We start from the raw sequence: 27,007 nt of genomic DNA on the forward strand, positions 1-27,007 counted from the left end.
GTTGCGGAGAACGATGCTGCCCTGATGGTGAACTGGTAAGAAGCCAAGGCAGCTGCGGTGGGAGGGTGTGTTAGACAGAGTCTCCTTTGCTGTGTGAATTTGCATCTCCCTGGGGAGATGGGAAGGATGCTTTGAGAGGTGGAGGCAGAGCTGAGTTGATCTGAGGACAAGAGTTCTTCAGCTGAATTGCAACAAGTAGATGGTGTGGCCAGGGAGCCTGGTGGAACTGTGAATGTGGGGGGAAGGGCCTGGGGTCTCTGCTAAGGTAGACCCCTGGTGGGGCCATCTGTTCGAGGGTGGTCGGCTGGCTGCATGGGCAGAATGTTGAGACATTTGAGACTGATTACATAGCTCGGACGCCTGCTGTTGGATTCAAAGCCCAGTGCTCAGCAAGGCCAGCTGTGGATGTGTCCCTACGTGCCTTTTCTCACAGCATGAGTTAAGATCATATGTGGCAAACTCTGCCCTCTTACAGAAGAGGAGACCAAAATTCCCTCAGGGCCAAGATGCACCACGCCCTCCCCACAGCCCCAGGCAGATGAGAGCAGGTGAGAGGAGGGGAATAGGCTCAGGCCTAGCAGAAGGAGACAGGGACAGAGAGAAGGGGGGCAAGATATGTTTAGTAGCAAAGACATCTTTATCATGATCCAATTTTGCCTCTCAATTCTTGAGAAGAGGGAAAATGCCATTCTGTTTCTTTGCATTAGGATTTGAAGTTACTCTCCTACTTGTAATTCTTTTGTTGTGGTGGTTCTTTTCATTCTATTTTTGAGTTGAGGATAACAATATAAGATAATGTTCAAAAAAAGACCATCTTTTTGGAATGCAAATAGAGCAGAAACCCATTTATAAATTTTTAAAGAACGACATGAAACGACTCCCAACTGTAGCACCCTCCATTAGCATTGCAATTCTTAACCCCAAACCTCTGCCGTGCCACCTTTTCACTTGTTCCCATAAAATCAGGTCTGCTTTCTCTTCCCTTGCCTTTAACACGGTAATCACATGGCACAGCAGCCTCCTCCCAGCCCTGCCAGGCCCTTTCCCCAGGATGCCAGCCCACGCCAGTGGACGGACACTGAGTGCCTGTGTGAGAGGAGGCATGCACTGCACGTCCCTGTGCTTCCAGCCAGCTCCAGGGGGTGGTGATGCTGACAGAGTGACGCTGACCAGGATAACATTTGAGGCTTAGAACTCATGTTGCAAGCAGGACTTTCTCCATCCCTGTTCTACATTTCTCCTGCCATGAGAAGCCCTGCAGGACCCTCCCCTGCTCACAGCCAAGCTTGTGACCATGACCTCTAGGGCTGGGCCTCCTGTGGCCAGGAGGTGTCTGAGGACACCCCTTGCAGGTGCAAGAAGGGAACGCGTTGTGTTCCTTTGGACACCCTGCCCACTTTGTGTCAGGTGAAGCCTGGCTTGTGCTGCCCTGCGGGCTCAGGCCAGCCCTGTGCCTGCGGGTGTGACAGCACTTGCTAAAGCCTCAGCTATTTCTATGGTGCCCGGTTGTGCTTCCCAAATTCAACCTCAGGAAAACCTCTGAAATGTTCAAAGTGGGGAGATAGCAGAACAGGTAAATGAGAGTATTTGCAGGAAGCTCTCTACCTTTCCTGCAGAGGCTGCTGCCCTCATGTCTCAGTGCTTGGGCAGGACTATGTTATATAAGTAGGTCCATGAGGCCTCCGGCCAGGGCCTGCGGTCACCAGGGCTGCTCACATGGAGGCAAATGCACCTCAGATTAATGCTCTCATGATCCTTAATGCCAGGATGCCACAGCTGATGCCTCCATGTGCGGCTGGAGGGAGGGGGCCCGATGTGGAAGGTTCCTTGTGGCCAGCACAGCACGACAGGCCCGGGTGGCTAAGGAGAGTCCTGGGCTGTCCCAGGGTGTGCGCCCCTGAATGGGGGGTGAGGCTTACCTGTGCTGGTGCTGATGTTCTCTGTGCCCACTGTCTGCCCCATCAGGTGGTATTGGTTCAGCCTGGAGCCATCTTCTGCCACCACAACCGACTTGGTTGTGCCATTGGTCCAGACATAGACAACTTCAGAATTAGGATATGCATCTGTATGGGGGAGGAAAAAGGGGTGTAAACATGGAATCATTTGCAGCGTGGCACAACCAAAGATGTTTATAAAAGTAGTACGAGAGATGATTAGAAAGTCAAAGTTAAATGACCTAAAGAAAGTACAGGCAGTCAGACCAGGGCAGACAGCACCACGGTTCAGGCCCTTCTCATTTCTAAAGGGCAGAGTGCTCAGAAGCCGGGCCCAGTGCTTCCTACAGGGTATCTTCTCTTCAGGGTGCACTGTCGCACGGGCCTGAGACCACAGGGTCTGGGGCTCTCCCAGCTCTTAGGGCTCCTGTTGTCATTACAAGAGCTCTGTAAGGATGTAATGCATAGAGTGCCTTGTCAACAGTTCATAAACAGTCAAAGTAAGAACAATGAATCACCCAAGAAGTAATGAATACACACCAAAAAGACAGTTTGGAAACCGGGAGCACTCAAACCAAAGCATGGACTGAGGCTCAGGGGTACACTGCTACAAAGCATCTTGTATGGTGGCAAAGTGGTGATGGTTTGTTTATTCGTCACAGTGTTGGTTACAGTATTAGAATTTTCTTAAATGATAGGGAAATGGTCAGTATTTACCTCATATCAACCTTGGGAAACAGTTTAAGTTTTGCTTATGAATCTCAGAGGCATAAGGAAGAAATGACCCAGGTCGAGTTAGCCTTACAAAATAAGCTAAATTAAGCTTTGTTTGTAGGACTAAACTGGTTGTCTGCTCAGGGAATTTTCAAGCCTGGTCTCTGTTTTTGTTTTTATTTATTTATTTATTTTTGGTTGCGTTGGGTCTTCGTTGCTGCGTGTGGGCTTTCTCTAGTTGTGGCGAGCGGGGGCTACTCTTCGTTGCGGTGCGCAGGCTTCTCATTGTGGTGGCTTCTCTTGTTGCAGAGTGTGGGCTTTAGCATGCAGGCTTCCGCGGCACATGGGATCTTCCCAGACCAGGGACTGAACCCGTGTCCCCTGCATTGGTAGGCAGATTCTTAACCACTGTGCCACCAGGGAATTCCCTCTGTTTTTGATTCTAACAACTTGGAGCAGCATTTGATCACATCAGCTACTATAAAGGTCTCTCTTTTCAGAAGGCACTTGTTGCCCTGTTGTCCATGCTGTCCTGGTGGGAGGGTGGTGCAGAAGGCAGAAACTTTACCCCTGTTGTCACACCTGTGACTGTTACCTTACACAGCAAAAGGCACTGTGCAAAATGGAATTAAAGCTATGGGCTTAAAATCAGGAGATTATCCTAGATGATCCCAGTGGACCCCGTATAATCACTTGAGCCTTTAAAAACAGAGAACTTTCTCCAGCTGGGGCCAGTCAGAGAGACCCAGCTCAGAGAGATTCGAAGCAGAAAGAAAGGACTCGACTGCCATTGCTGGTTTTGAAGGTGGAGGAAGGGGCCATGAGCCAAGGTATGTGGGCAGCCCATAGAAGGCAAGAATGACTCCCTCAGGTGACAGTCAGCAGGAGACAGGGACCTCAACCTACAACCCATGGAACTGAATCCTGCCAACAGCCTGAGAGAGGCTGGATGTGGATTTGCCCCCAGAGCCTCCAGAAGGGAAAGCAGCCCTGCTGACACCATGATTCTGGCCGTGGGAGACCCAGAGCTGAAACACTAGGCAAATCCACTGTATTCTGACCTACAGAACTGTAAGATAACACGTTTTTGATTATTGAGATATAATTAACATGTATCATTGTATAAGTTTAAAGTGTACAGCATCATGATTTTATATATGTATTGATACATATTGCAAAATGATCACTACAATAAGGTTACTTAATAAACGTGTTGCTTCAGTTAAATTGCTAAGTTTGTGATAATTTGTCATGGCAGTAGAAAACTGGAACAGGTAGATGGACTGATAAACAGAAGACTCTCTCCCAGAGGAAGGAGACAAATATACATAAGACATGTTACATGTGAGGTGGTAGTAAGTGCTATGGAGAAATATAAGCTATGAAGAGGAAAGAGGTGCTATTTTAAATAAGGTAATCTGGGAAGGCATAACTTAAGAGACCCAAGGGCTGTGCAGGAGCCTGCCACGTGGTTGTCAGAAGGACATGTATCCCAGAAAAGGGCACTGCAAGTGCACATGTCCTGGGGCAAGAGTGTGCCTACAATGCCTGAGGAGAAGGCAGGTGGGCAGTGTGGCTGGACAGGGTAGACAGCAGAGGGCAGAGGAAAAGACTACATAAACGTTGCCTCAAGGCTATTTAAGGCCTTTGCCTTTTACTCTGAGCTAGCCAGGAAGGCAGGGGCGGGGATAAGCAAGTAAGTGACATAGCCTAGTTCATGCTGTAAAAGGACCCATCTGGCTGAAACAGGAGACTAGAATGCAGGGGGGGAAAGAACAGAAACAGGAGAGTGCTTAGGGCAATATTAAAATAATTCAGGTGAAAGATGATAGTGGCTGGAAGTGGTAAAAAGAGGAGAAAATAGGGATACATTTTAAAGGAAAGGGTCATCCAATCAGCTAACAAATCAGATGTGAGCTGTGAGAGGAAGAGGGTGACCAAACCAGGCATCTGGATGGCTCATTTGTACTCTAGGATGGCAAAGATTCTGGAACAACCCAGCTTCTGAGGAAACAGCAGCATTCAGGTGCTGACATTTCAGAGTTGAGAGGCCTATGAGAGGTCTCCTCGGGATGCTGAGCAGACAGTGGGCCACACAAGTCAGGAGTTCATGGGATTGGTCCCTGGTGAGGATGTGACTTCTTGAGGCATCGGCACACAGATGTCACTTGAAGCAGGGGCTGGTGACAGGGTCACCTGCAGAGTGAATGTTGGTGGAGGGGAGGGTGCTGCAGGGCCTAGAGGTTGGGAAGGTGAGGAGGGAGCTGCAGAGCCACTGGAACAGCGGCCACTGCAGTGGGAGGACATGGGGATTGTGCTTCGCAGGGGCTTGTGTCACAGGCTTCAGACGACAGCTGAGAAGTGGCCTCGGGGCCTCGTGGCATCTGTTCACCTCAGCAAGAGCACTTTCAGAGGAGCAGTTGGCTTTAAGGAACAGGGGAGCTCAAGTGTTCCCCATGGCTCTTGAGGGCCCTGAAGGTAAACCTGCACACCCGCCTCTGTATCTTCCCAGCTGCCACACACAGCACCCAATGCCTTCTGGACAAGGCTGTGTGCTTGGCTCGCAGCCTGACGCCAACTCCAGATGGAACAGAACCCATGTACCCTCACAGGGAGGCCTCTGCAGACGTCTCAGGAGATGGGATGGGCTGGCAGGGAAGGCATCCCTAAGCAGGACAGCAGGCTCCAGGACTCCACCAGGCAGGGCTGGTGCCCGGCACTGCGAATGGGCTCCTGGTGTGGCCACTGCTGAGGCAGACAAGCAGGACTACACGCGTGATGAGGTTTCCACAGAAGGAGCCAGAAGAGGTCACGTTAGTAATGAGCCGTGTTCCCACTAAGTGTGGGAGTTTCTTTGCTAGTGCACATCACTTCCTTATTCTTGCTTTATGTGCAAAAGAGTATACGTAACACTTGGAAAATAATAAAACAAGCATGTATGTAGCAAACATTGAGCTTAACACAGAGGAAAACGTCAGAACCTTCTAGGCGCACGACTCACCAAAGGCTCACTTTCTCCCCACAGGTGGTATTCTGAACTTTATGATAATCATTGCATTGTTTGCTTTGTAGTTGTACCTTCTGGGCAGACATCACTAAACAAAGGGGCTTTTTTTGCCTTGCCTATGTTTTCTTTGTGAAATCTGTTTTGTGTTTTTTACCCATTTGATTCATGTTTTCAAATATATTCTGATATACATATTTTTTTTGCTCCATGTGTTGCAAATATCTTCTTCAAGTTTGTGGCTATTTCACTTTGTTCATTTTTTAAAAAATTTTTTGATAAATGGTATGTTAAGTTAGTCAAATTTATCAACCTTTTAATCTTTCTGCATCTTATTTCGGAGGCCTTCCTGATGTTACACATGTAGTATCAAAGCTGGAATGCTCCATCTTTAACCATTAGGGCCTTGATCACAGACAGTTGACTTCTGTATATATTTTCCTACATAAGTATCCAATCAGATCTTCTCCATGTGGTTTTTGGTGCTGCCACCGAAATCATTAAGCTGTCCCTCCCACCCACGTACTTGCAGGGCCTGTTCTGACAAGTAAGGTCTCCATCAGGCATGGGCTCTCTCTTGCGGGATTCTCTGTTCTGCTCCTTTTTTCTACTCCAATTTCAATCTCCCCTGTCTTAACTACGCAGACTTTAGAATTCTAGACAAGAACAGCTGGAAGGGCGAGGTGCCAGCTTTTCTTCTTCATGGGGCCCTGGCTGTTCTTGGTCCTCTGCTCATCCATATACATGTTAGAATCCGCTCATCAGGCTTTCCCAAAAATACTCTGATGAAATTTATGTTGGACATGAATTGGATCTATAGATTACAGATTGGGGACACATGACATCTTATGGTATTGAGTCTTTTTATCACAGACTTGATATGTATTTAGGTCTTTGGAGTGAAAGTGCCTGACAGTAAGCCTTTTTGATTGTAATGTAAGTGCCTGGCATTAAGCTTTCCATTGCCGAGGCAACTATTTAAAAGGCATCCACCTCACATAGGCATGTTCCCAGCTACACTACTAGATAAAGGGCAGGTCCACCCATGCAGTTCCCCTTCTAGAAAGCCCAAGGTGACCTAGATAACTGGTCATTTGATGACCCCACTTCTCCCTAGTTAGAGTGCCTAATTCCTGTTCTTATGTTTTAAATTTGCCAATAAAGATTGAACTGGTGAAACCCTAAGCACCTCACCCTGGACCCCAATAAGGGTAGAGCCCTGGGTCTGCGTTCTTTCTCTCTCCCTTACCCGTGACAGTGCTGTGTGGCCCTGGGCGTGCTGTGTACCCTCTGAGAGCTCTGAGTAATAAGCCTTGTTTTTTCAAAGTTCCCTGGTGGTTGTTGCTGAGAATGCCTTGCAATCATCATAGGAATCACAAAGGCCAGTCCAGCCTCAGCGTTGCCTCTGGTCAGGGAATGTCTGAGGGGCCGCCATGGGTAGTATGGGCCCAGATGAGCACCCCAGGCATTCTCAGTCACAGAGCATTTCTGACTGCTAATGTATGAGCTGAGAGCAACACAAAGTATTCTTCTAGGTTGAAATATCTTTCAGTGAAGTTGTATCACTTTCTTTCTTGTGCTAGACATTCTCCCTCCAGATGTGTGTTACTCAACATGGTTCCAATAACCAGTGTAACCTGTCTCTGAGCAAAGCCATATGGGATCCCAACTTATCAGAAGGCTGCTCGGCGAGGGGGTGGTCAGAACCCTGAGAATTAGTGACATGATTCCAATGTTCATCTGCATATTAGTAAGACATGAAATAGAAGGACGTAAATAGAGTAGACCAGCTACAGCAGTCAATGGAATAACATGGATGCTACACTTGACTTACACAGCAGGTGGAGGTTGACTGTTCTTGTCACGTTTTTTTTAAATTAGCATGACCTTCCATTTCCAAGTTTCAGGTATTACAGAAGTGTTGATTTCACATGGACAGCACTGGAGTTACCCAACACAGTGCATTCTGCCGTAATGTCCCTTCTCTACTGGGGGAACATGGCTGGGGATGAGAGAGGTGAGGCCTGACGATGTGCTCCACCCTGGCAAGCTGCTTTCTAAGTGTCTGGTCACAGACACCACCAGGCATATGCTGAGACTTGGATGGTGCCCTGAGTTCCCCATAAAAGACATGAGATTTCTATCTTCCTATTATTTAGATGCTACAGGACCCTGAATATTGAAGGGCCGTGGTACTGAGACATGGACTTGAGCAGAGTGGCCACACTGGATTCTAGCTGGGGCTGTGAGTATGGAGTGGACAGTACATGGTGATGAGGCAGCATCTCCTGGCAGTCCCCAGACTGTCTCAGGCAGCTTGTGCTCCTGTTGTCCTGTGCCACTGTCCTGCATCTTCCCCCAGCTCCTCTGCCTCATAGCAGGCAGAGCCGCTGCACTGTGAAGCTGGCCTCCCCCTTCACGGCTACATTTGCAGTGAGGAGGGCTGCCAATGTCCCACTAACAACCCCCACTCCAGTCCCAATCCACACGTGGGCTGTGAGTCTGTACCCTGGCCAAAAGAGTTAAGGGGGCCCCCATAACCCCTGGAAGATGTGAGTGGGTTGGAAAAGGTGAATCCCAAAACTCAAAAAGAAAAAGAAGCTCAAACCTTGGGACAATAGGTCTCAGTGACCAGGGCAGTTCTGAGAGTCAGAAAAGACTGGGAGCGCAGACATGTATCTAAAGAGAGTACGGGGGAGGCCAGGGGAATATGGCGGAAGAGTAAGACACGGAGATCACCTTCCTCCCAACAGATACATCAGAAATACATCTACACGTGGAACAACTCCTACAGAACACCTACTGAACGCTGGCAGAAAACCTCAGACCTCCCAAAAGGCAAGAAACATCCCAAGTACCTGGGTAGGGCAAAAGAAAAAAGAATAAACAGAGACATGAGAATAAGGACGGGACCTGCACCAGTGGGAGGGAGCTGTGAAGGAGGAAAGGTTTCCACACACTAGGAAGCCCCTTCGCGGGTGGAGACTGCAGGTGGCGGAGGGGGAAGCTTCGGAGCCGCGGAGGAGAGCACAACAACAGAGGTGCAGAGAGCAAAGCGGAGAGATTCCCGCAAAGAGGATCGGTGCCGACCAGCACTCACTAGCCCGAGAGGCTTGTCTGCTCAGCCGTGGAGGTGGGCGGGGCTGCAAGCTGAGGCTCAGGCTTTGGTGGGAGCGCAGGGAGAGGACTGAGGTTGGCGGTGTGAACACAGCCTGCAGGGGGGTTTAGTGCACCACGGCTAGCCGGGAGGGAGTCGCGGAAAAGTCTGGAGCTGCCGAAGAGGCAAGAGACTTTTTCTTCCCTCTTTGTTTCCTGGTGCGCGAGGAGAGGGGATTAAGAGTGCTGCTTAAAGGAGCTCCAGAGACTGGCGCAAGCTGCGGCTAACAGCGCGGACCCCAGAGACGGGCATGAGACGCTAAGGCTGCTGCTGCTGCCACTAAGAAACCTGTGTGTGAGCATAGGTCACTATCCACACCTCCCTTACGGGGAACCTGTGCAGCCCGCCACTGCCAGGGTTCTGGGATCCAGGGACAACTTCCCCGGGAGAACGCACAGCGCACCCCAGGCTGATGCAACGTCATGCTGGCTGCTGCCACCGCAGGCTCACTCCTCATCGTGCCCCTCCCTCCCCCTGGCCTGAGTGAGCCAGAGCCTCAGAATCAGTGGCTCCTTTAACTCTGTCCTGTCTGAGCGAAGAACAGACGCTCTCCGGCGACCTACACGCACAGGCGGGGCCAAATCCAAAGCTGAGCCCCGGGAGCTGTGCGAACAAAGAAGAGAAAGGGAAATCTCTCCCAGCACCCTCAGGAGCAGCGGATTAAATCTCCACAATCAACTTGATGTACCATGCATCTGTGGAATACCTGAATAGACAACGAATCATCCCAAATTGAGGAGGTGGACTTTGAGAGCAAGATTTATTATTTTTTCCCCTTTCCCTCTTTTTATAAGTGTGTATGTGTATGCTTCTGTGTGAGATTTTGTCTGTATAGCTTTGCTTTCACCATTTCTCCTACGGTTCTATCCATCCGTTTTTTTTGTTTTGTTTTGTTTTTATTTAAAAAAATTATTTTTTCTTAATAAATATTTTTATTTTAACCACTTTATTTTATTTTATCTTACTTTATTTTATTTTCTTTTATCCTCTTTCTTTCTTTCTTTCGACTTTTTCTCCCTTTTAACTGAGACGCGTGGATGAAAGGCTCTTGGTGCTGCAGCCAGGAGTCAGTGCTGTGCCTCTTAGGTGGGAGAGTCAACTTCAGGACACTGGTCCACAAGAGACCTCCCAGCTCCACGTAATATCAAACAGCGAAAATCTCCCAGAGATATCAATCTCAACACCAACACCAAGCTTCACTCAACGACCAGCAAGCTACAGTGCTGGACACCCTATGCCAAACAACTAGCAAGACAGGAACACAACCGCACCCATTAGCAAAGAGGATGCCTAAAATAAGTCCACAGACACCCCAAAACACACCACCAGATGTGGACCTGCCCACCAGATAGACAAGATCTAGCCTCATCCACCAGAACACAGGCACTAGTCCCCTCCACCAGGAAGCCTACACAACCCACTGAACCAACTTTAGCCACTGGGGACAGACACCAAAAACAATGGGAAATACGAACCTGCATCCTGCAAAAAGGAGACCCCAAACACAGTAAGATAAGCAAAATGAGAAGACAGAAAAACACACAGCAAATGAAGGAGTAAGATAATAAACCCACCAGACCTAACAAATGAAGAGGAAATAGGTAGTATACCTGAAAAAGAATTCAGAATAATGATAGTAAAGATGATCCAAAATCTTGGAAATAGAATAGAAAAAATGCAAAAAACATTTAACAAGGACCTAGAAGAACTAAAGAAGAAACAAGCAATGATGAACAACACAATAAATGAAATTAAAAATGCTCTAGAAGGGATAAATAGCAGAATAACTGAGGCAGAAGAACGGATAAGTGACCTGGAAGATAAAATAGTGGAAATTACTACTGCAGAGCAGAATAAAGAAAAAAGAATGAAAAGAACGGAGGACAGTCTCAGAGACCTGTGGGACAACATTAAATGAACCAACATTCGAATTATAGGGGTTCCATAAGAAGAAGAGCAAAAGAAAGGGACTGAGAAAATATTTGAAGAGATTATAGTTGAAAACTTCCCTAATATGGGAAAGGAAAGAGTTAATCAAATCCAGGGAGCAGAGAGATCCCATACAGGATAAATCCAAGGAGAAACACACCAAGACACAAATTAATCAAACTGTCAAAAATTAAATACAAAGAAAACACATTAAAAGCAGCAAGTGAAAAACAGCAAAAACACACAAGGGAATCTCCATAAGGTTAACAGCTGATCTTTCAGCAGAAACTGCAAGCCAGAAGGGACTGGCAGGACATATTTAAATTGATGAAAGAGAAAAACTTACAACCAAGATTACTCTAACCAGCAAGGATCTCATGCAGATTTGATGGAGAAATTAAAACCTTTACAGACAAGTAAAAGCTGAGAGAGTTCAGTGCCACCAAACCAGCTTTACAACAAATGCTGAAGGATCTTCTCTAGGCAAGAAACACAAGAGAAGGAAAAGACTTACAGTAACAAACCCAAAACAATTAAGAAAATGGAAATAGGAACATACAAATCGATAATTACCTTAAATGTAAATGGATTAAATGCTCCCACCAAAAGACACAGATTGGCTGAATGGATACAAAAACAAGACCCAAATATATGCTGTCTACAAGAGACCCACTTCAGATCTAGAGACACATACAGACTGAAAGTGAGGGGATGGAAGAAGATATTCCATTCAAATGGAAACCAAAAGACAGCTGGAGTAGCAATTCTCATATCAGACAAAATAGACTTTAAAATAAAGACTATTACAAGAGACAAAGAAGGATACTACATAATGATCAAGGGATCGATCCAAGAAGATATAACAGTTGTTAAAATTTATGCACCCAACATAGGAGCACCCCAGTACATAAGGAAAATACTAACAGCCATAAAAGGGGAAATCGACAGTAACACATTCACAGTAGGGGACTTTAACACTCCACTTTCACCAATGGACAGATCATCCAAAATTAAAATAAATAAGGAAACACAAGCTTTAAATGATACATTAAACAGGATGGACTTAGTTGATATTTATAGGACATTCCATCCAAAAACAACAGAATACACATTTTTTTCAAGTGCTCAGGGAACATTCTCCAGGATAGATCATATCTTGGGTCACAAATCAAGCCTTGGTAAATTTAAGAAAATTGAAATTGTATCAAGTATCTTTTCCGACCACAACGCTATGAGACTAGATACCAATTACAGGAAATGATCTGTAAAAAATACAAACACATGGAGGCTAAACAGTACACGACTTAATAACGAAGTGATCACTGAAGAAATCAAAGAGGAAATTAAAAAATACCTAGAAACAAATGACAATGGAGACATGACGACCCAAAACCTATGGGATGCAGCAAAAGCAGTTCTAAGAGGGAAGTCTATAGCAATACAATCCTACCTGAAGAAACAGGAAACATCTCGAGTAAACAGCTTAACCTTGCACCTAAAGCAATTAGAGAAAGAAGAACAAAAGAAGCCCAAAGTTAGAAGAAGGAAAGAAATCATAAAGATCAGATCAGAAATAAATGAAAAAGAAATGAAGGAAATGATAGCAAAGATCAATAAAACTAAAAGCTGGTTCTTTGAGAAGATAAACAAAATTGATAAACCATTAGCCAGAGTCATCAAGAAAAAAAGGGAGAAGACTCAAATCAATAGAATTATAAATGAAAAAGGAGAAGTAACAACTGACACTGCAGAAATACAAACGATCATGAGAGATTACTACAAGCAACTCTATGCCAATAAAATGGACAACCAGGAAGAAATGGACAAATGCTTAGAAATGCACAACCTGCCAAGACTGAATCAGGAAGAAATAGAAAATATGAACAGACCAATCACAAGCACTGAAATTGAAACTGTGATTAAAAATATTCCAACAAACAAAAGCCCAGGACCAGATGGCTTCACGGGCTAATTCTATCAAACATTTAGGGAAGAGCTAACACCTATCCTTCTCAAACTCTTCCAGAATATAGCAGAGGGAGGAACACTCCCAAACTCATTCTACAAGGCCACCATCACCCTGATACCAAGACAAGGATGTCACAAAGAAATATAACTACAGGCCAATATCACTGATGAACATAGATGCAAAAATCCTCAACAAAATACTTGCAAACAGAATCCAACAGCAATTGAAAGGATCATACACCATGATCAAGTGGGGTTTATTCCAGGAATGCAAGGATTCTTAAATATACACAAATCAATCAATGTGATACACCATATTAACAAATTGAAGGACTAAAACCATATGATCATCTCAATAGATGCAGAGAAAGCTTTTGACAAAATTCAACACCCATTCAAACCCTCCAGAGAGTAGGCATAGAGGGAAGTTTCCTCAACATAATAAAGGCCATATATGACAAACCCACAGCCAACATCATCCTCAATCGTGAAAAAATGAAAGCATTTCCACTGAGATCAGGAGGAAGACAAGGTTGCCCACTCTCACCACTCTTATTCAACATAGTTTTGGAAGTTTTAGCCACAGCAATCAGAGAAGAAAAGGAATAAAAGGAATCTAAATCGGCAAAGAAGAAGTAAAGCTGTCACTGTTTGCAGATGACATGATAGTATACATAGAGAATCCTAAAGATGCTACCAGAAAACTACTAGAGCTAATCAATGGATTTGGTAAAGTAGCAGAATACAAAATTAATGCACAGAAATCTCTGGCATTCCTATATACTAATGATGAAAAATCTGAAAGTGATATCAAGAAAACACTCCCACTTACCATTGCAACAAAAAGAATAAAATATCTAGGAATAAACCTACCTAAGGAGACAAAAGACCTGTATGCAGAAAATTATAAGACAGTGATGAAAGAAATTAAAGATGATACAAATAGATGGAGAGATATACCATGATCTTGGATTGGAAGAATCAACATTGTGAAAATGACTCTATTACCCAAAGCAATGTACAGATTCAATGCAATCCCTATCAAACTACCACTGGCATTTTTCACAGAACTAGAACAAAAAATTTCACAATTTGTATGGAAACACAAAAGACCCCGAATAGTCAAAGCAATATTGAGAACGAAAAACAGAGCTGGAGGAATCAGGCTCCGTGACTTCACACTATACTAAAAAGCTACAGTAATCAAGACAGTATGGTAGTGGCACAAAAACAGAAAGATAGATCAATGGAACAGGATAGAAAGCCTAGAGATAAACCCACGCACATATGGTCACCTTATCTTTGATAAAAGAGGCAGGAATGTACAGTGGAAAAAAGACAGCCTCTTCAATAAGTGGTGCTGGGAAAACTGGACAGCTACATTTAAAAGAATGAGAATAGATCACTTCCTAACACCATACACAAAAATAAACTCAAAATGGATTAAAGACCTAAATGTAAGGCCAGACACTATCAAACTCTTAGAGTTAAACATAGGCAGAACAGTCTATGATATAAATCACAGCAAGATCCTATTTGACCCACCTCCTAGAGAGATGGAAATAAAAACAAAAATAAACAAATGGGATGTAATGAAACTTCAAAGCTTTTGCAAAGCAAAGGAAACCAAAACAAGACCAAAAGACAACCCTCAGAATGGGAGAAAATATTTGCAAATGAAGCAACTGACAAAGGATTAATCTCCAAAATTTAAAAGCAGCTCATGCAGCTCAATAACAAAAAAACAAACAACCCAATCCAAAAATGGGCAGAAAACCTAAATAGACATTTCTCCAAAGAAGATATACAGACTGCCAACAAACACATGAAAGAATGCTCAACATCATTAATCATTAGAGAAATGCAAATCAAAACTACAATGAGATATCATCTCACACCGGTCAGAATGGTCATCATCAAAAAATCTAGAAACGATAAATGCTGGAGAGGGTGTGGAGAAAAGAACACTCTTGCACTGCTGGTGGGAATGTGAATTGGTACAGCCACTATGGAGAACAGTATGGAGGTTCCTTAAAAAACTATAAATAGAACTACCATATGACCCAGCAATCCCACTACTGGGCGTATACCCTGAGAAAACCATAATTGAAATAGAGTCATGTACCAAAATGTTCATTGCAGCTCTATTTACAATAGCCAGGAGATGGAAACTACCTAAGTGTCCATCATCGGATGAATGGATAAAGGAGATGTGGCACATATATACAATGGGATATTACTCAGCCATAAAAAGAAACGAAATTTAGTTATTTGTAGTGAGGTGGATGACCTAGAGTCTGTCATACAGAGTGAAGTAAGTCAGAAAGAAAACGAGAAATGCCATATGCTAACACATATATATGGAATCTAAAAAGAAAAAGAAAATGGTCATGAAGAACCTAGGGGCAAGATGGGAATAAATATCTAGTAGGGCAGACCTACTAGAGAATGGACTTGAGGATATTGCGAGGGGGACGGGTAAGCTGTGACAAAGTGAGAGAGTGGCACAGATATATATACACTACCAAACGTAAAATAGATAGCTAGAGGGAAGCAGCCGCATAGCACAGGGAGATCAACTCGGTGCTTTGTGACCACCTAGAGGGGTGGGATAGGGAGGGTGGGAGGGAGGGAGACACAAGAGGGAAGACATATGGGAACATATGTATATGTATAACTGATTCACTTTGTTATAATGCAGAGACTAACACACCATTGTAAAGCAATTATACTCCAATAAAGATGTAAAACTATGTTAAAAAATTCATTATGTTGTACACCTGAAATAATGTTATATGTCAATTATACCTCAATAAAAAAAGAAATAGAAAAAAATAAAAAGAGTACGGAGCACAGAAAACTATGCTTCCCCTCTCCCCCTCCCCCTCCGCCATGGAGCTACCTACTCAGTGCCCAGCATCCTCAAGGAAGACGGGAAAGAGGGCAAAGAGCTGGCAACACACTGAAGAGGGAGGACATTCTGGACGAATGAGGCATTTGGGAGAGTGGGGCAGGTGACCCCTCGGGTGGCCTGGAGGGACGTCGACTGAGAATGTGGGGATGCAGGTGGGACCTGTGGGGTGGTGGAGGCACAGAGGTGGGCGTGCAGACTGGACTGCTGGGGACACGGTCCTGACTGCAGGCTGGGCATCACTCTCCTCAGTGGGACTGGGGGTGGCTGTCCTTGAGCTCTGGGGCTAAGAGACGCACTGACCAGGGAAGCGTGTCTGTCCTGCAGGGATCAGTGGCTGGGAGAGGTTGGCTCTGTTACCTGCAGGCTCTCTGGGCACCCGTCCTCCAAGCCTCTTTCTCCATTGTTGGTGGGGGGTGGGGTGGGGGTGGATAATAATACTTATCTTACAATAAGGACCCAATAAAATAATAATTATAACTAGATCAAAGTTACTTGAAATCACAGAGTGATGTATGAATGTCACCTACAATGTATATTAATAATTCATATCCTCTGGTTTTTCAAACTGTAAATATTAAATGGCCTATTGATATTGACGATGTTAATGGCATTGATAACAGCAGCAACGAGAGGCAGCGCGGCCTCCGGCACGTCAGTTCAACACCGTGAGTTCTGCTCTGCCATCAAATTAAGGATGGGAATAAATGAGGCACTCATGTGCCTTTCTGCTTGGGCGTTTAGCAACACTAAATTCTTCTCTGTGTGTCAGAGGTGTGGCAGCCCATCTCTTACCTGGGGACGACAGTAAAGAAGGCCATCAAGTTTGCCATGTTGCCATCATCTGTCATGATTTAGAGCTCCAGAAACATAATGCTTGCCTTTCTCCAACCACACATCAGCGGAGCCAGGCAAGAAGGTTTGAAACATTTTCATCCACAACTAACTTGGGAATTCATCACTGCTTTCAGAGCAGCTCTGTCCCTGGGTTGACACTTCCTGTCTGTCCACTTCTGGCACTGCAAATCCTGAATAAAAGGCCACAATGGCACATCAACCCCTTATTTCCAAGGCCTTTTAGAAGTGATGAGTTTTTGCCTAACTACGAGAGAAACATGTCTGACCTTCACTATGGGATGATCTTCGACAACCTCTTTACGCTCAAAGCTCTACTTCCTCATCTGCAGATTGAGGGAAACACCTAGGGGTGCTTAAGGGTAAAGTGTATTCATGAATGTCAAGTATTTAGCACATGCCTGACACACAGTTATAAATAAATAGTAGCTGTAAGAAACATAGCCATAGGTTGGAAAGAAGTTTTGCTTGGTGTCAAATCCAGTCTTATGAGAAGATCTTTCTACATGAATTCACTTTCTAATTGTCTGTCATAAGCAAACCCAGTGTGTGAGGACCACTGGTTAGTCTTATCTGACAGGCTGCTTGGACACCCAGGAACTGCCAGTAACCAGTGAGGAAACCTCTTTTACTCTATGCATTCACTGCCTTTGGCATTAGAAGAAATGCAGGTTAGGATGTAATTGGAATTTTGGTGATTTGCAAAACGTACAGGATTTGAGTTCTCTGACACCCATGTCCTCAGCCTTCCTCCCTCTTCTAAAACTGGAGGTGGGAACGGGCTGAGTACCTTCCCCAGGTGACCTCACCACCCATCACCTGCGTGACCTGCCCATCTTCAATGGTACCGAGTCTCAGTCTCTTGAGCTGAAAACTAAGTCAATACCTGACACATTGATTCCATAATCTAAATTAGAAAATTTGTAACATATAAATGTCTGTGGTTACGTTATTTCTAATGGCCTATTGCACAACCAATATCCCTGCTTTCAATTAAGTAGGTAACAATTAGATCAGTGGGGCTTTGCCAGGCCACTTTCCTTGCCCAGAATCAACTGGGAAGTGAGTGCAGCTCTCTGCAGATGGAGATGAACAGATAACACTGCTGCCCTGTTACCCAGGAAGCGACACTGGAAGCCTGAGATTTGCTAGTCACATGGCCCATCACCACCCCACAGTCAGGTCCTTGTAAAATTACTTGGGGTCACTGTCCCGGCTGGTCTGAGGGAGAGTCAAGAGACCGTGCTCTCTGTGTCTATAAACTTAAATGGGTCAAATCAGGAAAGAAGGACAAAGGACTGTCACCCTCCCAGCAGAAAAGCTGCTTCCTTTGTGAAGAAGAGTGAGAGGCAGGTCAAAGGCCGGGAGTATGAGGAGGAAATCCCTCCATGCACTTTCTTACACTCTCATAAACTGATTAGCTTTTTATACATTCAAATCAGCAGCTCCTTCCAATTACTTCCAATTTCTCATAGAAAATAGTATTTTCCAAGTCACCTGGTCTTAAAATCATGATGCCATCTTTGACTCTTATACACACGCCTAAAGTCCATCTCAAAATCCACTTGTCACACCAGCCACCACCCTGCTCTCAGCTCTCATCACTTCTACTGCTTCATGGCATTCCAAGTGCTTGGTTTCACTTCCAAACTAGTGATTTCAGTACATCCCTTACTCCACAACATCACTGCTCTGCCTACTACTTTTACACTTTGGGATTTAAGGCCCTTCCTATCTGGGTTGTAACACTGTCCTGTCACTTCCCCAAAGGGTGTCCTCCACTAACTGATCACCTGTCATTTGTGTTTTGTCCTTATTTCCATTATGCCTTCTTCTATCCAAATCCTTCCAGGCTCAGTTCAAAATATGACCCCATGAGGAGGTTCCCCAAATGGCCTTCAGTTTCACAAGGGTTTTAACCTGATTATCTAACATGTCCATCATCAGCTCCTTGAGCACCGGTCAAGCTTCTTTTTCTCACTGCACCTAGCAGAGTGCTGAGGGCAGAGCACACCCGACATAGCTGATAGTAATCAAGGGTAACTAACGCACAACACAGACAAAACTTCAATGTATTTCTAAGACCTCACATCAGGCACTCCGAAACCTGCGCTCTAGACCACCAACAGGTGAGCTGAGTCTCTCCGTATTGGGCATGACCAAGGCAGGAGCGGAGGTGTAATCCCACATGTCTGAATGCGCTGACAGGTTACCGCCATGACATCTACCCACGACGGTCTGAAATTCTCTCTACTGGAGATCCACCGAAACAGTGTCCATGTCTAATATAGAATATATTTTCATGAATCCAGATGTTTTCTCATGACTTAATCTAATACTTAAGGCACCATTTCACAAATAAAATTAACAAAAAAATTGTTTTTTTTTTCTTTTCTAAATGGTCTTGATTTGTTTAAGCATTTGCTTCCAAATGTAAGCCATGCCATTATATTTAAGGAATTTCCTTATGTACTGGGAAGTATCCATCTATAAGCCAGGGCTAATTTCAACAACTGTTTGAATTCTTGAGAGAGGAGATAGGAATAACAGAAATGTCTGTTAATCCAGCTCTGCATTAGAGAAGCCAGAGCATGTGGCTCGTTAGAATAATGACGACTGTTTGCATTGCTTTGTCTCCTAATAGCAGAGAACTGTTGGATTGGGTAATTTGAAACTCATTATACTATCACATTTAGCCTCTGCAGACTCTGATACTGATGGTAGAAGTGAACTACTTGGCCAAGCAGCTATTTTTAGTAAATCCAAAAGATGAAAGACAAGTAAGAAAAACACTTCATTGAATAGCATTTCTTCTCTTAAACCTATTAAGTCCTGAGCTGAAACCATACAAGCTGAGGAAAGGTGAAGTTTATGCAGTTTTGTAGCTCTTGATCAATTGTATGCAAACATGATATATCAGGAAAATCTTTTAAACTGCCTTGTATATCATAGTAAAGATAATAAGAGCAAATATAAATAAGCGATCTCATCTATTTCAAACCAGTCTTCAAGTATCAGGCAGATAAGAAGAAATTTGGCATGAGAGTTCAATATCTCTACTGAGTTGAAGAAATGGTTATATTGGTTTTGTCTCTCTATGGAGTTCAAGAAATGAATAAATATATATAAATTGATCTTGTTTTGTTTGGTTGAATGTTGAAATGAAAAGATCCTATCAGATGCATATTTTAGCTTTGAATATGATAAATGATATAACTGCAGCTGGTGAGTTGTTGAATATGAGATGATATGAAGAAGGGTTAAAAGCTCACATACTTTTTTTCACCAAAAATTGCTTTTGTGCTCCTGCCCTGCACACCATTGCCACTAAATCTGAATATCACATTGACTTGAATTTATTTAACTAATGATGAAAAAATAACAGTCTTTGACTTTTAGTGTTTTTTACCTTTGATCAAATGAAGAGCATAATTTTCAGGTACAAAGAGTAGCATAATTTTAAGTTACACAACTCATTTTCCTCTTAGAGACATGAATCAGTGATTCCCAAGTGAGGTGCCCTAGGGATCTTTTGAAGGCTTTGTCCCAACTACTGATGTGCACAGCTATCCGATGGCAGTAAGTGGTTTAAATAAATCCTAGTGAGAGTCCCTTTCCATTACACTACTTCCCCAAAATAAATGTATGTTTTATCTCTCCATGGCGTTTGAAGATCATAGTTTGAAAAAAATGAATTATTCCCATCCAACTTAATTTTTGGCTCATCACACATACTTATTTCTCCTAATCCCCCAAATCCCTTTGGAATTATAGAAGCAATATAAAAGGAAACCCTCAGAATCGAAGGAAGTTCCTTGCCAGTAACGGCTGAGTTGCTGTTAGTAGGTAACAACTATTAACTCTGGACACCACATGAAAGGAGCAGGAAAGGGTCAGCCTATAAAGACAGAAAATATCACCCGACTCCAGTCAAATACCACCGAAAAGATGTTGCCCTACCCCACCCCAGGCCAGCAAAGAGAGTGGAGAGCCTAGGCTTTCACACTCAGCAGGTATCAGCAAAGGTCCAACACGAGGGAGCAGGGCTTTCATCCTTGCTGGGCAGCACTGATGCCAATTCTCTGTAGTGGGCTAGAGGCCAAGTGGGGAGCCTGGACTCCCACCCTAATCAGTAGGAGCATGTCCTCCTGCTCCTTGCTGGGGCTGCATCACAGGAAGTTTAGTGGAGGCTCAGACTCCTGCCACCCCAAGCCCACCCTCCCCCACATGGTGTCAGTGAAGACCTGTATAGAGCTCGGAGTCCCGCGTCCACCCAGCAGGAGCAAGAGCCCAGTCATCCCTGTGTCAGTGGAGGCTGAAGGGAAGCCCACCTGGCAGTAATGAGGCTGTGCTGCACCTTTCCCTGCCAGAGCAGTGGTTTTAAAAATCTAGCTAAAACAGAAGGTTTCAATAAAATCCAGATTGTCATAACATAATACATAAAATGTCCAGGTTCCAATAAAAAAAATGTGTCCTAACAACAACCAGGAAGATCAAACTGAATTTTTAAAAAAATCAATAGATGCCAAAGAAAATATGACAGAGATGTCAGAATTACCTTTTAAAAAATTACTTTTTAAAAATCCTTTTAAAAAAAGAATTTTTGAAGCAGCCACCATAAGATGTTGCAACAACCAATTACAAACATGCCTGAAACAAGTGAAAGAATAGAAAGTCTCAGCAAAGAAACAGAAGAGAGAAAGAAAAACCAAAGAGAAGTTTTAGCACTTGTGTTGGTCTGCTTGGGCTACCATAACAAAATACCATAGACTGATTGGCTTAAACAATCAAAATTTATTTTCTCACAGTTCTGGAGGCTGGAAAGTCCAAGACCAAGATGTTAGCAGATTCAATTTCTGGTGAAGACTCTTGTCTTGGCTTACAGAGGGCTGCCTTCTCGCTGTGTTCTCACATGGCCTTTCTTCATTGCATGCATGTGGAGACAGAGAGAGATTTCTCTCCTCCTTTGCTTATAAAGGCATCAATCCTATCAGATGAGGGTTCTACCTTTATGACTTCAATTAACTTTAATTACAAAGGCTCTATGTTCAAATACAGTAACAATAGAGATTAGGGTTTCAAAATATGAATTTTGGGGGTACATAATTCAGTCCATAGTGTTCTACCACTGGCCCCACAAAATTCATGTCCTTCTCACATGCAAAATACATTCATTTCATCCCAGTATCCCCAAAGTCTTAACTCATTCCAAGCATCAACTCTAGCATCTAAGGTCAAAAGTCTCATCTAAATATTATCTAGACTCAATTCATCCTGAGGCAAAATTCCTCTCCAGCTGTGAACTTGTGAAACAAGTTATTTGCTTCCAAAATACGATGGTGGGATGGGTATAGGATAGACATTCCCGTTCCAAAAGGGAGAATGTGGAAGGAAATAAGGAGTGACAAGTCCCAAGCAAGTCCAAAACCTAGCAGGGCGAGTTCCGTTAGATCTTAAGGCTTGAGAATAATTCTCCTTGGTTCAATGTTCTGAGGCAGCAGACTCATGCCCATTGCCCTGCAAGGCGTGGCACCCAGGGCTCTGCTAGCCCTGCCCTTTGAAGCCCAATTGGAGGCCATCTGGCCCCCTGGGCCTGTGCACTCTGCACCTGCGGTGGGACTGGCGGTCCTGATGGTCTCTGAATTGCCTTTGGGGTCTTTCTACCTGCCTTCTGTTGAGATGGCCAATAACACCATGGGTAACCTTTTTATTTGGTGTTCTCTCCTGAAGAAACTTCCTCTTTTTTTGCAATATGAGTATGAGAATTTTCCAAATCTTTAAGTTCTGGGTTTTTTTTTTTTTTTCATTTTTTGTCTTAACAATTCCTTCTTTAATTCAGCTCTTGCCTTTCACATTTTACTATTAAGCTGTCAAGAGGAACCAAGCCACTCCTCCAGCACTTTCCTTAGAAATCTTCTCAACTAAATAACCAATTTCATTGTTCATAAGGTCTACCTTCCACAAAACACTGGAACACATTGTAGTCAAGTGCTTTGCCAGTTCATAACAAGCAGCAGCTTTCCTCCACTTTCCAATAATCTGTCCCACATTTCTGCCTGAGACCTCACCAGAAGACCTTTAACATCCAAGTTTCAACCAGCATTTTGTTCATGATTCTTTGGGTATTCTCTAAGAAGAAGAAAGGTTTCTCTCTAGCTCTCTTTTTTCTTTCTGAGCCCTTACCAGTATCTCCTTTAACATCCATGTTTCACCCAACAGTCCCTACATAGCAATCTTGGCTTTTTCTAACATGCACCACAAAAGTCTCCAGCCTCTATCCATTACCCAGTTCTAAAGCCACATCCACATTTTCAGGTATTTGCTACAGTAGCACCCACATCTCATAACCAAAATCTGTATTAGTCAGGGTTCTCCAGAGAAACAGAAACAATAGGATATATATACATATATGTGTGTGTGTGTGTGCGTCTCTCTCTCTATATATAGACATATATAGACATATATACATATACATATATTTACATATATATATGTATATACATATATATAGAGAGAGAGACACACACACACACACATACATACATGGCATTGTCTCATGCAATAATGGGAGGCATTGTCTCATGCAATAATGGGAGCTGAGAAGTCCCAAGATCTGCAATCAGCAAGCTGAAGACCCAGGAGAACGGATGGTGTAGTTCCAGTCTGAAAATTGTTAGGCTGGAGACCCAAGAAGAGCTGTTTCAGTTTTCATGGAAGGAAAAGACCAACATTGCCTGCTCAAGGCAATTGGGCAGGAGGAGTTTCCTCTTACCCATGGGAAGGTCAGCCCTTCTGTTCTATTCAGGTCTTCAACTGATTGAACGAGGCCCATCCACATTAGGGAGGGCAATCTGCTTTACTCAGTCAACCAATTTAAATGCTAATCTTATCCAAAAATATCCTCACATGCATGCCTACAATAAGGTTTGACCAAATATCTGGGCATCCTGTGGCCCAGTCAAGTTGACACATAAAATTAAAGAAAACAATAACCATAATAAGAAGCTCAGTAAATGAGTTCATCAGAAAGATGAAGGGGACAAAAGAAAGAATCAGTAAAATTAAAGATAGAACAATCAAAATTAAGTGATCTGAAAAACAGATTGTTGGGCTGCACCCTGCAGGTCTACAAGGCCTCTACTTGCCCATCCTTAAGACTGAAGAAAGAGCCAGTGACAGAAACATCAATGGTTTAATGGACGGGGGAACTTACACCTCTGAAGCAAGGTCCTGGAGTGACACCCCACCATGTTTGGCGGATGGCAGGCAGGACATGAGGCCGTCTTTGCTCCCGGGGTGGAAGGAGAGATTGCCAGTTGTAGGAGGAAATTACATCAGGTTACCTCATTGGTTACCAGGGAAACCAGCAGAGGGGTCTGTTCCTCACCACCCCTTTGATAAGCAGAGTGGAGAGTTCTTATCTAAAGCTAGAACAGTCATTAGCTGGGGCCTGGGGCAGGTATGTAGGTCAGTCATATGAGTAGGGTGTAGGTGAAGTAGGCACTGGTCAGGCAAGGGATATACAGAGAACAAGGGAATAGCCATCTGGAGGGGCCTGTGACCATACACAGATGTAATAGAAAAAAAAGTGAAAAGAGCCTCAGTACTTGTGGGAATACAACAAAAGATCTAATATTCATGTCATTTGAGTCAGGAGAGAAAAAGAGAAAGAGGATGGGGCAGAAAAAGTATTCAAAGTAATAACTGGTCAAATGTCCTAAATTTGACCAAAATCTATAGATTCAAGAAGTGGAGTAAATCCCAAATCAGTAAACCCAAAGAAATCCACACTAATACACATCATAGTCAAACTTCTGAAACTAAAGTCAAAGAAAAAACCTTGAAAGCAACAAGAGAGAAAAGAGGGCTTCCCTGGTGGCACAGTGGTTGAGAGTCCTCCTGCCGATGCAGGGGACACGGGTTTGTGCCCCAGTCTGGGAAGATCCCACATGCTGCGGAGCGGCTAGGCCCGTGAGCCATGGCTGCTGAGCCTGTGCATCTGGAGCCTGTGCTCCGCAACGGGAGAGGCCACAAGTGAGAGGCCTGCATACTGCAAAAAAAAAAAAAAAAAAAGAGAGAGAGAGAGAAAAGATATCTCACCTATAAAGAAAATATGGTTTGAATTATAGCAGATTCCTCATCAGAAATCATGGAGGCAACAGCAAAGTAACACATTTTTCAAATGCCACAAGAACTGTCAGAACAGGATCTTATATTCATTAAAAATGTTCTTCAGGTATGAAGGGAGAAATCAAGGTATTTTCAGATGAAGAAAAACTAAGAGAATTTATTGCCAGCAGTCTATCCTAAAAGAATGGCTTGGGACTTCACTGGTGGTCCAGTGGTAAAGAATCTGTTACAATGCAGGGGACGTGGGTTTGATCCCTGGTCAGGGAACTAAGATTCCACCTGCTGTGGGGCAACTAAGTCCGTGCACCACAACTACTGAGCCTGTGCTCTAGAGCCCGTGAGCCACAACTACTGAGCCCATGTGCCACAACTACTGAAGCCTGTGCACCTAGAGCCCGTGGTCCACAACAAGAGAAGCCACTGCAATGAGCTGCCCGTGCACTGCAACGAAGAGTAGCCCCCACTTGCCGCAACTAGAGAAAAGCCCGTGCGCAGCAACAAAGACCCAACGCAGACAAAAATAAATAAATAAAATAAAAGATGTACAATAAGATATACACAAAAACACTGTAAATAAATAAAAATGGAATCATAATAAATGTTCAGCTAACCCACAGGGAGTCAGGAAAAAGAAAATAGAGAAATGGAAAACATAGAGAATGGAAGACCAAAAAATCAAATAAAATGGCAAACTTAAGTCATAACATACCAATAGTTCCATAAAATGTAAATTATGAAAATACACCAATTGAAAATACAGACTGGCAAAGTGAATTAAAAAATATGACCCGGGCTTCCCTGGTGGCGCAGTGGTTGAGAGTCCGCCTGCCGATGCGGGGGACACAGGTTCGTGCCCCGGTCCGGGAAGATCCCACATGCCGCGGAGCGGCTGGGCCCGTGAGCCATGGCTGCTGAGCCTGCGCGTCCGGAGCCTGTGCTCCGCAACGGGAGAGGCCACAACAGTGAGAGGCCCGCGTAACGCAAAAAAAAAAAAAAAAAAAAAAAAATATGACCCAACTATACACCATCTGCAAGAAGCTCATTTTAACGTAATGATGCTTAGAGTAAACATATGGAAATATATACATCATTCAAATATTAATCAAAAGAAAGAAAGAGTGGCCATATGGATTTCAGGTAAAGTAGAATTCAAAGCAAAGAAAATTACCAGAGACAGATATGAACATTATGCAATCATAAAGGGTTAATTCATCCACAAGAAATTATAATCCTGAATGTGTATACACCAAATAACAGCTGAGAAATACATGAAACAAAAAACCCACTGAATTGAAAGTAGAAATAGTCAACTGCACAATTACAGTCAGAGACTTCAGCACCTCTTTCTCAACAATTGATGAAGACAGAAAATCAGCAAACAATATAGAACTCACAACACCATAATCAACAGGATTTAATCAATACTTGTAGAGCATTCCACCAAGCAACTGCAAAGTACACATGACTTTCAAGTGTTCACAGAACAAATATCAAAATGAATCCTATTCTGAGTCATGAAATAAACCCCCATAAATGTAAAGAAAGTTGAAACCATACGGAGGGTGTCCTCTGACTCTAATGGAATTAAACTAGAAATTAGTAACAGAAAGATAACAGGAAAATCCCCAAACTGTTTAAAAATTAAATAACCCACATATAAATAATCAAATGTTCATACAGGACATCTGAGAAGTGACTCAACATAGCAATAACTACCATGCAATAAGGAGTTATCAGGTGGGTAACCGAAATTGGGTCATTAAGGGCTGTTGGAGGAGGTGACCTGCAATCTGAGAAGTGAAGACAAGAAAGAATTGCCTGGTGCAATTGCCTGGTGCAGGTCTAGGGGTAGGGAACTGCTTCCCGAGGAGCATACCCTAACAGGCAAGTGCCTCCACTTGCATTCTCAGTTACAAGCAAGGAAACCAGCCTGGTGTGTGTCCCACCATACTCTCCAGACTTCCCAAGCAGACTGCAGCTCATCTCATTCTTACTCACATATAGAACATAAATGCTTCTCTGTCTTTGGGGGACATAACCCCCAAAATATAACCATGATTCTTACTTGTGAAAATAACTTACAGCTGCCAAATTTCAGAGGGCAGGCATGAGCATCCATCGGGAAGTCTTCAAGTTGCATTGGGCACTCTGCCGAGATGGTCAAGCTGAAAAACAAGAGATGGGGACCTTTCAATGACCCACCGACTCTGGCTATTTACTGGACACCACGTTTTGAAAGCCATATTAAGCACTCCACTCATTATTTTAATTACTATCTTTTATGAAATTGTCTAAACTGTCCCACCAAATTACATAGGATTGCATTGTAGATGAATATCATTTAGAAATAAGGTTTAAATCAAATCTGCTCAGGAGTTCTGTGGCTTGGTGAGTGTCTGTACATA

The 27,007-nt window shown here is 43.7% G+C and overlaps 1 protein-coding gene across 2 annotated transcripts in view; it reads right to left on the reverse strand.

The window, feature by feature from the left end:
• Positions 1-27,007, reverse strand: part of GABRA5 (gamma-aminobutyric acid type A receptor subunit alpha5) — a 103,261-nt gene that overhangs the window by 15,293 nt on the left and 60,961 nt on the right. Inside the window, exons 8-10 of one of the 2 annotated variants that reach the window (XM_060293915.1) lie at positions 26,685-26,767; positions 12,189-12,233; positions 1,920-2,063 (exon numbers count right to left, since the gene is read on the reverse strand). In XM_060293915.1, coding sequence (XP_060149898.1) covers positions 1,920-2,063; positions 12,189-12,233; positions 26,685-26,767 — 272 coding nt within the window. The remainder of the gene's footprint in view (positions 1-1,919; positions 2,064-12,188; positions 12,234-26,684; positions 26,768-27,007) is intronic. The other variant, XM_030873214.2, reaches the window with a different exon arrangement.

Source organism: Globicephala melas, chromosome 2 (assembly GCF_963455315.2).
Source record: "Globicephala melas chromosome 2, mGloMel1.2, whole genome shotgun sequence".
NCBI lineage: Eukaryota > Metazoa > Chordata > Mammalia > Artiodactyla > Delphinidae > Globicephala > Globicephala melas.